The sequence below is a fragment of the Podarcis raffonei genome, chromosome 17 (assembly GCF_027172205.1).
Source record: "Podarcis raffonei isolate rPodRaf1 chromosome 17, rPodRaf1.pri, whole genome shotgun sequence".
In the NCBI taxonomy this organism is placed as follows: Eukaryota; Metazoa; Chordata; class Lepidosauria; order Squamata; family Lacertidae; genus Podarcis; species Podarcis raffonei.
In genome coordinates this window covers 35,019,394-35,030,663 of record NC_070618.1, presented here as the reverse complement: position 1 = coordinate 35,030,663, position 11,270 = coordinate 35,019,394, and the positions used below count along the sequence as shown (strand labels likewise).

The 11,270-nt window shown below is 47.2% G+C and overlaps 1 protein-coding gene across 5 annotated transcripts in view; it reads left to right on the top strand.

Moving 5' to 3' along the window:
* Positions 1-11,270, top strand: part of PDE4A (phosphodiesterase 4A) — a 388,477-nt gene that overhangs the window by 372,052 nt on the left and 5,155 nt on the right. For all 5 annotated transcript variants that reach the window (XM_053370589.1, XM_053370587.1, XM_053370588.1 and 2 more), the window contains 4 exons: positions 2,561-2,659; positions 3,859-4,023; positions 5,564-5,663; positions 9,979-10,133. In XM_053370589.1, the coding sequence (XP_053226564.1) occupies positions 2,561-2,659; positions 3,859-4,023; positions 5,564-5,663; positions 9,979-10,133 (519 nt within the window). The remainder of the gene's footprint in view (positions 1-2,560; positions 2,660-3,858; positions 4,024-5,563; positions 5,664-9,978; positions 10,134-11,270) is intronic.

Below are 11,270 nucleotides of genomic sequence, written 5' to 3'. Positions count from 1 at the left end.
CCCTGGCAAGGTAAACCTTGCCGATCCCTGGGCTAGAGGCAAAAAGGACGGGGGTCATCAAAGCATGCAGGTCTGCATGTGCAGCACTTTCTGTCGAGGCCTCGTATTTCCTCATATTTTGGGCTTGACTTGTGGCACACTTGACCAGAGAGGTTTACCACCACTGAGTTTGCACATTCCTAGCCAGTTGGTGTCAGTTGGGACTTGCTTTCTATTTCATCAGCCCAAGACGACACAGCTCTTTACCTTTATAAATGATGTAAAGGACTTGCTTGGAAGTAACATTCTTGGCTTAATCAGTCATAATTCATAAAGCCAGTTACAAGCATTTCACTCACCGCTTCCCATTCATGTGCTGGTTTCCTTCTTTCAATCTCGGTCTCTTCAACCTCAGTTGCCTGCTACATCCAAAACTGGGAGGTGTGGTCTGTTTTTGATGTAATGAGTAACAGTGGTTTAAAATGACGTGGGTTGAATTGCTGAAGCTGCAGCCCGAGGAAAGGGCACAAGGCGGAAGCAGGCAGCCTCAGCGCTTGGAAGCCGGGAATGTCATGTCCAGACTCAGTCAATACCTCTTGCCAGGAATTCACAATCTTAGGACAGTTCCACCAAATATGTCCTTAACTTACACTAGGATGGCCACCTCATTGTGTGGCGGTGTGCACCCAGTGCTTAGGCACGTCTCATGGACTAATTCAAGTTTATTATTTTGTCTTGGCTGGAGGCCATAACAGTATAGTCAGAAGCAGTAAGTACAAATATATGTGTAGTCATAAACCTTTAAAGGGATATGCAGTGTGGTTGGACTCCCAGCTGCTGCAGAAGCCAGCATAGCCAAAGATCAGGGATGATAGGAGTTGCAGTCTCGCAAAATATGGAGAGCACCACAGAAAACACTCTTTATGCACTTAAAAAATTAAAACAGGGTTGTACAAATTACAATCTACCCCATGGTATCAGAATACTCTTAGTGCTATCTCAATACTGCAAAGGCAACAGAAGCCACTGTTTCTGAAATTACCGTGCCTATATTTCAGGGGCACCATCAGGGGGCGGTGAGTTCTGCCAATATTTTCAAGGAGGGGGCTGCCCCCCAAATTCCACAGCGATCCTCAAAAGGACACACCAGGGTGAATGTAAGGTCGCTGGCTGGTGGGTGGGGGCTGGTGGACAAGTCGGCCTGGCCAGGTTACACACACACACCATTCTTGGGGGCAACTCAGCGCATCTGCTATATTTGCAAGAAAGTGTTCGCTTTTTGGAAGGGTGGTGTTAAACCAGTAGCCACACCCTATGAGTAACCAAGGCAAAAAGTTGGATTTGGCATCTTTAAAAGTCAAGCTCCAGAGTGTGTAGCTCAACAACACCCTTAACACAAATACAGTGCTGTTGGCCGAAGGAAGTGGTCCAATAATGTCCTTTTATAGCAGCAGGGAATATTTGCTGAAATGTAAAAAGAGGAAATGTTTCTCTTGCTGCAGGTGGTTCTCAGACTCTGGTCCGTGAGCTTCATCCAAGTGGTCTGCACCATGCCTGCACTAAATATTCATCTTGATTTAAAATTATATTTCTATTACTTCTTTTATATTGTATTTTATTGTATTACAATATGAATTTTATGGGATTCAGATTTTCATACGATAAAGTACAGTGTAAGAAATAAAAGAAGCGATTAAAATGGAACTTAAAATCATTCGGCATCTAGCTCAAGTGCATTGCAATTACTGCAACAGGCAGAAAAAGGATCAATGGGTCAGCTAAGGCCCTCGGCCACATTCAGGTGGTCCACACAGCGGGGAGGGATTTGCAAACCACTGCCTTAGCAGAAAATTCCTGTTTAAGTAGTTTGCATAATTTAATCACAGCATACTAATCATGGAGTACTAAGGAGCTGTCTTCAAATTGACAGAATGAGAAGAAAGGATCATGGTGGACCTATGAATTTTTTGTTCCATTTTTAAATTCTCGTGAGCTACGCAGCTTTAGAAGAAGCTCAGTTGCTCACAGGTTTGATTTCTAAGCCAGCTGCATGCGGTAATTAAAAAAAAAAGCCTTATTGGCAAAACCTTGCTGCTTCTGTGTCTTTAAATGTTAGTGTTACTGGTGACTGTACTCAAAACAGATGAGCTAAACCAGGCTTCTCACCCTAGTGAGCTCCAGGTGTTTTGGAGCCCCAGCCATCCTGGCCGGTGGTCTGGGATGAATGGGTGTTGCAGTTGAGCAATGCCTGGAGGGCGCCAGGTTGGGCAGGACTGATGTAAACACTGCCTGGCTTCCAGGCCCCTAAGTGGCCTCTTAGATTGGAGCCATGTTGGGTGTTCTGGAGCAGTTGCGAGGGCAATATTCCTAGTCTCCTTGGTGACATGGTTTTTCAGTCCTGCCTTTGGTGATGTCCCCGGTGTGGAATGACGGCTCAGGCTCCAGCTGGACTGCCAGGGAGAACACACTGTGGGGTTTGCTCTCTTCACTTGTTCCACATCTCTGCTCTCGTGACCTCCTTCCCCCTTGAAACCCATTGTGGCAAAAGTGTACCAACTTTCCTCCCACTACGCTCTTACAGGAACTGGAACACCTAAACAAGTGGGGCCTTAACATCTTCCGGGTCGCCGAGTACACCAACAATCGGTCGCTCAGCTGCATCATGTATACAATATTCCAGGTACGTGTGCTTGCACTGCCGTGTCCTCGTCCCGTGTCCTCATCCCCTCCTACTGGCTTGGGCTGCAATATTGCCGCAATATACAAAGACTTGTTTATGAAGCTGAAGCTTGAGATGTGCCTTTCTAGGTCAGTTTTGGATTCATTATTCTGTATCCCTTCAATACATATGGAGTTGTATACAAGAAGCAAGTCAAAAAAACAAGGAGGATTCCACAAAAAGTGAAGGGGCGAGCACTTTTTGCAGGGTGTGTGTCAATTTCAGGAGAGTTCTTTCGTTTAATGATTTCATCTCCCTGAGCACTTTCAGTGTAAGAGGTGCCCTTTTTGCAGCTTGTTTGAGACTTGGCTGTTTTCTGAGTCAAGTTGTTTTGTCTCCTGGTGGATGAGACTTCCAAGTCTTCTCCCTGTCCTCAGAAGGGACATTTAAGGAGAGATCTGGCTGAGTTGCAGGTTGGGGCTCCTGGTGGCGCCATCAAACATTAGTAAATATATTTCCTATAAACTTCTATGGACTTGAGCCTACCTGGGTCCGTTGCATTGACAGAGTGTCTCCATCCTACAAATGCTTTTGCCACAATAAATAAGATCGCTAGCCTACAATCCTACATCTGGCCAGCAGCAGTGGGGCTTGATCCACAGCCCAACCGCTTGCTCTGGCCAGGGCAGAAGTGGGCAGCTGGCACAGCAAAGAGCCCAGGATTGGAGCCCGTTGCCACAACTTGATGGAAGCAGTGCCAACTTGTGATCCAATGGATCCTAGGCTAACCCCCCCCGCCCCCCTGTGGGACTGGATCGAATAGACTGCCTAAGATGAGAAAAGGCAGATCTATTTCTGATTAATGTTCCCATGAGACTGTCAGTCAGAGAGAGGGCCCCTTTTCTCCTTTTTCTTTCTTTCTTTCTGTAGAGTACTTAATATTCTTTAATCTACGTTGAATGGTGATATCTGGGAGGGGGCTCTGGCAGACGGAAGAGAGAGCTCTGGCTCGGTGCGTGGGCAGAAGCCTTTCGCTCATCCTCTCTTGGTGTATTGTAATGGCTGCTCAAGGTCCCACAAGTTTCTGTCCCTCGCTTTTATCTTTTCCACTACGGGAAAGAGAAAGATAACGGCACTCATTTGAGCAACCTTTTTTAGGTGGGGTCTGATGCCAGACTTTCCCAGCAAACGCTTCACTCCTCTTATTCCACCCCACCCAGGAAAGAGACTTGCTGAAAACTTTCAAGATCCCCGTGGACACATTAGTCACCTACATCATGACACTAGAAGACCACTATCACGCCGACGTGGCTTATCACAACAGCCTCCATGCTGCTGACGTCACGCAGTCCACTCACGTTCTTCTGTCTACACCTGCCTTGGATGTAAGGGTTTGTCTTCCATAGCCGGTGAATTGTGTGAGTGTGTTTGTGCGGTGGTTGGGCAGTCCACCTGCCTGCCTATTTGGGGGTGGGGGAGATTGCTCACTGGGTGCCTGTAGCCGAGGATTGTGTCATAAGCACAGGGACTGTAGTGCTTCACTTGGACTTGGCAGACCTGGCCTTTGAGGAATCTGTGCTTAGGCCCAAATACCCTTTAAACAAGTCACTATTTCCCAGCCTAATGTTTCACAGGGCTACGAGGATTCAAAACATCTGGAGTCCGGTGTATTAAGTGGTGAATCCACTGGCTGATTGTCTCCACTCCTGCCAGCCTCAGGGTGGATGTCTGTGGCCTGGAGAGGCTCTGGCTGCCATTGGCTGAACTGCTCTGATTTTAGATACTGGCAGAAGATCCTAGGAGAGGATGGATAAAAATGAAGTAGGGGCCTAAGTCTGGTGGTATGGGAGAAGCAAGCTGCAGCAGAATGAGAGGGAGAGGAGAAGGCAAGAGCCAGGAATCGGAAAGGAAAACTAGGGCAGAAAGGAAGCAGATGAGGAAACTTGCACGTGGTCAGGAGCTGCAGAGGGAAGGAGGGCAGCAGACATTCGCATATCGATTTGGAGCAGACAAGACAGATTATTGGCCACAGAGCTCCAATAAGTATTGCAAGACTATTTGCAAATGCAAGAGATTACAATATGTTTGCAAACCTGCTGCCTGCCTAATTCTTGTCACTGTGGAACATTACGGAGGGCACAGTGTTTAAACACCCAGAAGAGTCAATATAGTGCACCATTCCTGGTGCTGGGGGGCCACAACAGGGGGGTGACGCACTCTCCCAATCATGCCCCTATTAGGGGCTTCCCGGATGGACCTCTACTCTGATCTAGACAGGCAATTCATATAACTTCATGTGTGTTGCAAAATGGTAATGATGATAATAAGCAATAGGCAATGCTTCCTTTTGAGAGGCTAGAAAAATTAGCCCCATTGATATTATTATTATTATTATTATTATTATTATTATTATTATTATTTCTGTTTTTACATCCGAAACCATGATTTAACCCATGAGTTAAAACCTCTATGGCTTTCCAGATGTTGTTGGATTCCATCTCCCATCAGCCCCAGTCGGCACTGTCCATAGTCAGGGTTGATGGGATTTGTAGTTCAGCAAGATTTGTATCACCAAAGGTTAGCTACCTCTGCTCTGTACCAGTCTACTGCAATGGCTGGCCAGCCTGGGATATGCGGAATTTTTGGATGCCAGGGTCTTTTCCCCAGGTAGAATGGGGAGAGGAGGTAGGCATCCCATTAGAGTTGCATGTTCATTGGGGGCCTGATACTGCCCAGGAAATGCTCTGGCCTGTAAGCTTCAGTGGGTTACCTCACATGGCGGCAACACACAAATCTTTGGGGTTTGGGATCTAGCCTCGCTCTCTGCTAGCAGTGGGCCCCTTTCATAACGATGCATCTCTCCTTGTTAGCAAAGCAGGACAGAAACACCATACCTGTAGCAGCTTCTCCCTCTGTCCTTTGCAGGCTGTCTTCACTGACCTTGAGATCCTGGCTGCAATATTTGCTGCTGCCATCCATGATGTGGACCACCCTGGTGTCTCCAACCAGTTCTTGATCAATACCAGTGAGTAGCACAGGGAGATGGGGGGCAAAGGGGTGTCGGGAGGGACATGACTGGGTGGGGAGAGGGGGAGGGGTACGCATGTGTGTCATTTATGGAGGAGATCTTGGACGGAAAAGGATTTGAATGTGCCTCTTTTGCCTGCACCTTGTAATGTGTTATCATGCCTGCGGCTGAACTGCTTTTCTTCTGACAAGGTTGCTATAGGGTTGTTGCAAGAAAAGAGAGACTTATGTATGCAGATGATACCCAGCTCTACCTCTCTTTCAAATCAGAACCAGTGAAGTCAGTGAAGGTCCTGTGTGAGTGTCTGGAGGTGGTTGGAGGATAGATGGTGGCTAACAGATTGAGACTGAATCCTGACAAGACAGAAGTACTGTTTTTCTGTCACGAGCTTCATTGTTTCTCTCCATATGGATTCAGCAGCAGACAGTTTTGACACACAAACCCTGTCTGCTTCTGGTTTAGTTATTTTCACCTCGCTCAGAGAAATACTTGCAAACTTGCATTCTTGTGCAGAGGTGTTCATACGAATACCATAGGGCCATATCCAGACACACCTTGCTAAGGTCAGCTCTGGAACTTGCGGTGCTTTGGGTAGGGTGTGCTACTCAATGCAGGCTGTAACCGTCTTGAGATCTCTGCATGTGACACTTAAGAGTGTTTCCACTCTTCACTGTACCCAGATGGTGGGATAATGCAGCCTGTCTCCGCTCAGCTAAAACACGAACATGCGCTTTCCTTCGAGTCGCCCGCTCCTCCTCCTCCACCTTACTTTGTGCTTCTGCAAGCACAGTCCTTTCTCCAATCATTTGAATCAGACAATGGGTGGGAGAGGGTGTCCCTGTTGTCTAGGTAACCTGAGAGGACGTGTGCCGGCAAAGTAAAATTAGGCACGGGAGGGGACTCTGATGCTTTGCGAGAGAACAAGAAACAGGTTGGGGGAGAAAGTGAGGCAGGCGGCAGCAACAGCACCCCATCTTCCCAACAGGGAGGCCCAGTTCAGACCTGACACCTGCACACATGCTTGCAAACTTGCCCAAGGTGCTGTGCCGATTTTTATTCTAGATTTAAAATGTCGCAAACGCCCTTTCCTCAAAACCCAAGAAAATTTGCAAATTTTCAGGAGGGGGGAGTAAAGGCAGATCCAAAGAGATGCTGCCTCGTGGAGTTGGGGCAACGAGTGTTCGAGATGCACCTAAGAAGCCCCATCAGTGGAAGTCCTGCGCAAGGTCCCTGGAATTGGCTCTGTGGGGGTCAGGAATACATCCTGAGCATCACATGGCAGTGAAGGTGTGTTTGTTCTGATAGGCTTTTGCAGATAGATAAATGGATCTTTGCCACGAGTGTCAGTTTTGTATGGTTTTAAAACAACCACCACTGCAGAGAATGCTCTTGCTTCCTGAAATGAGGGAACCTGGCATAGAGCCCTCTAAGATGGACAGGTGAGGCCCTCTCAGGTATGCTTCTGTGTGTGCACAATTTACACACATGCATGGCCTCCTTCTGAGAGTCCCACTGCTAAACTTTCAGAGGGGGGAGGGAGAGCAGTCGCTTGTGAAAGGCCGTAGCCCCGATTCCCAGGCAGGGCAGGGATAGGCTCTCACCGGAAACACTGAAAGCCTCAGCCAGTGTGGATGGTGCTGAGAGAGATGGACTCATGGCCGTGGTTCTGTATAAGGTAATTTTCAGCGTTGCCCTTCTTCTCCAGGCTGCCACTCGCCCTCCTTTCCCAGCTCTGCTCGGGAGGGGAGGGAATTAGTCCAGCTGAATTTCCCGGTGACCTTCATATTGTGCACCCTTCTCAAAACACGTGATAGAAAACTAGAAGGGATGCAAAGGGGGAAAGATGTCAGGGTTACCAAAAGCTAGCCAGGCAAATCAGATATGGAAGATGCCCTGGGGACTGAAGCAATTTCTCCCACTCAGTCACAGCCATGGGGCCAGGGAGGGGGACACTCTAAAGAGGGGGACACTCTAAAGAGGAATTAGCTCATCTCTTTCGATAGCAAACAAATTTCCAGTTCGAACTTACTGTCTTCCCTCCTTACCCTCATGCAAGTGGAACCCCCTGATAGCGATCACCACCAGAAAGAAGTGAACAGGGATTGTCATGGGTATAAAACTGGGCCCTTGCCTTATTTTGCCATCAAAAGCCTTTCATAATCCCACTGTCCCAAATTTTTGTCCATGCTCCAGACATTCCCCAAATTGTCAGGGGGCCTTGACTGGTGCAGTAGACAACTTAATACCGAACAAAAGCAGATCTTTATCATACTTAAGAGGATTATGTAACTTCATTAGTGTAAAAATGCTAAATGGAATCCAGGTAGATACTTTTTATTAAGCAGATAATTTTTTGTGGGGGGGTTGAGTTCCACACTCTTCCAATCATTCTGCTTTTACATGCATTGCTGCTTGGCAGATGAAATTATTTCCTTCCACCCCTGCTCTCCTCTCCCTGTACATTGCTCCAGGGGTTTCCATGGATGGGGCTGGTTAAGTGAATCCTGCCCTAAATGCCATATAGAAATAAATAAATGTTGGTTTCATTGTGAGCCTCTTTTCAGCACTGGCAAGCTACATCAGGGTTGAGGAACCTTTGGTCCACCATCAAGATGTTGCTGAATGACAACTCCCACCAGCCTTGCTTGTTGGCCTTGCTTGCTAGGACTGATAGTTCAGCAATGTCTAGAGCAGGCATCCCCAACCTTCAGCCCTCCAGATGTTTTTGGACTACAATTCCCATCATCCCTGACCACTGGTCCTGCTAGCTAGGGATCATGGGAGTTGTAGGCTACAACATCTGGAGGGCCGCAGGTTGGGGGTGCCTGGTCTAGAGTGCCCAAGGTCTCCTATCCCTGAGCTGAAGGAAGGAAGAAGACTTACTTATCCCAAATAGAAGTTGCTAGGGGTGGGTTTGTGATAGAAGAGCTTGTAGAGGAATGACTGACAGCAGGGGAGTGAAACAGGACAATGAGTTGACTTAAAATGGATTACACCAGAAGGGTGTCTGGGAATGTCGGTTTGGGTGGAGAATGCGGCTGTGAGGAAGAAATGAGGTGAGGGAGATAATAAAGTATATATTTAAAGGAATTCAGATAGCTGTTATGGAAAGATAGGCAGTTGCGTTAGATCAGAAAACTAGACCTGTAAGACTTCAGTATAGAAGGACTATTTGTTCTGATTGTTTTGCTCTTTAATTAAATATATGTTCACGTTTAACTGTCTGTATTCCTGTCTGGATTATCAGGTAAATATATCTCACCCCACATGTCTGGCGTAGATAATTTTGTTTCGTCATGTTTGAGAAGGCTTTTCCTGAAGAGTGACCCCATCATTTATGAAATATTAATTGTACATCTCTAGGAATTGTTTTATTGTTTTTAGAGTTTGTAGAAATGGTCTTTACCTCATTGTACGCTACTTCGATAACCTCAGCCTGTTAAGCAGTTTATAATTTTGCAACATAAAAAAAAAAAAATACTTGTGTAATGATATAAAGAGAAAGCCTTACTGTTTTCTTTAAGAGATTGTGGTGGCGGCAGGTGTTTTAAGAAAAGTCTGGGCTTGGCAAAGTAGCTGCAGGACTTCCTGTGGACATGAGGGACTTCTGGGAGCATCACAAAGTCCTTGACAGTAGTTTCCAAACATTAGAAAAGAAGTTGCTCTTCAAATCCATTGTGGATAAGGGGGCAAGGAACTCCTGTAAAATTACAGGGAGGTGCATAACTAAAAAGTGCTGCCTTCCTGGGTTATTCGAGGGCAGAATATTCTTGCGGGTTGTTGTTCTGCTCTTCCTCCTTCTGTAGATGTTTTGCTTCTGTAGGACTTGCGTGGCCTCTTTGTTCTGGAATAGCATATACTTCAAGCCATAGCCAAGGGTATGAGCAGGCAGGAAGAAGGCAGGTGCAAGTGTGTGGTTTGCATGGGACCTCAGGGATTGAATTTACAAATCCAGCTGCCTGTTGATTTAGTCAGCAGAGGCCTTGTTCGTGGTGGCAGTACAGTTGTTGGTGACACCAGACAGGGCTGTGGTGCCTAGGTTGTGGAACTCGCCCCTCTCACCCCCAGAGAGCGACATGCCTCCCAGACAACATTTATTCAACAAGCCTTGGTTTTGAAGAATCTTTTGGTTTATTGCTGCATTGTTTCGTGATTCCTTTCTGCTGCTCTGAGCAATTTCAGATTGTTTGATGATTTCATTTTTATTTCATTTGTTTTTTTATCCTGTAAGCCATATGCTGATGTCAGCAACTAAAATGAAATATACGTTCCTGTTCTCCGTGACACCGACTAACGTGATCCTCCTTGGCAGATTCGGAGCTGGCGCTGATGTACAACGACGAGTCAGTCCTGGAGAACCATCACCTGGCGGTGGGTTTCAAGCTGCTGCAGGAAGAGAACTGCGATATTTTCCAGAACCTGAGCAAGAGGCAGCGACAGACTTTGCGGAAGATGGTCATCGACATGGTGAGCCTCAGAAAGGAGAGCCATTGGCTGCTTCCAAGCACAAGCCTGCATTTCCCCTACTCCAATCCTGGGCCGGGTCTCCCAGTTCGAGGTTCCATTCCTCGTTTTTTGCCTTGGGGAATTCAGTTGTTTAAAAGCAGAGGTATGAAACTTGCTGCTATATTTCTCACAATGACGCTGCACAAGGAAGGACCATCATCCCTGTCAGGCTTTCTGTCTGTACCAAGCTGGTGGACCTTCAAATGAGCAGAATAATTTTAATTTGTCTCCTGTCATTCCTTTGCTGTACACATGTACACATTTCATGGCAGCAGCTGTATGCAAAGACCAACACAGGAGGAAATTGTAGTTACACCTCAAGCAGAGAAATGTGACCTGGGATTTGAGGAATGAGTGGCAAGGCTGATCCTCTGTCTTAGTGCAGAAACTGCCTCCCGTCTCGCTGGCTTCTGTGTTGCTCCCCTCTGCTCTGGTTCCCCAAAAGCAGGACTATATAATTTGAAACAGTGGCATACTGTGACTCTGAGATATTGACCATGGTAGCGCAAGGCACATCGCTGCCTAAGGCACATCCCCAAATGGCACCAACGCCCAAAGTTCAGATACGCAGCGTCCAAGGCTGAGGCAGAAAAACCAGCAAGCAGCCTCCCACTCCCGGGCAGTAAAAATAGGGTGGGTGGAATTCCGTGTCGCATGATGGCACATGTCCCATTAGCCCAAGCATTGCAGCTTGCCAGGCAGAACAAAGTCCCCTCTTTCTGGGGGTCCTCCTTCCCCCCTCATCCATCCTTCCTTTTTCTAGATCAGCCATCCACTTTGTAGACTGCTCTGGGCGCCACAGGGCCCACTCATAGCAGGACCCTGCTGATAAATATGTGGCAACCCCAGTCGGAAAAGGCTTGGCCAGTCAGCAGTTTGTGGGTTGGAGGGATGGGTGTTATCAGAGCAACTAGAGCACAGGCATCCTTGGCAGCTGCCTGCTGTGTTGATGCCCTGCAGGCCCAACATCCTGGTCCCGTCTCCCATGAGCCCCAAACAGGCACACTGGCTCTGTCTAATATTTGAGATAGAGCCAAGTGGACTAAGATGCCTTGCTTGCAAAAGAGTCATTTTCTTGCCAACTATTCCGGGTGGGTG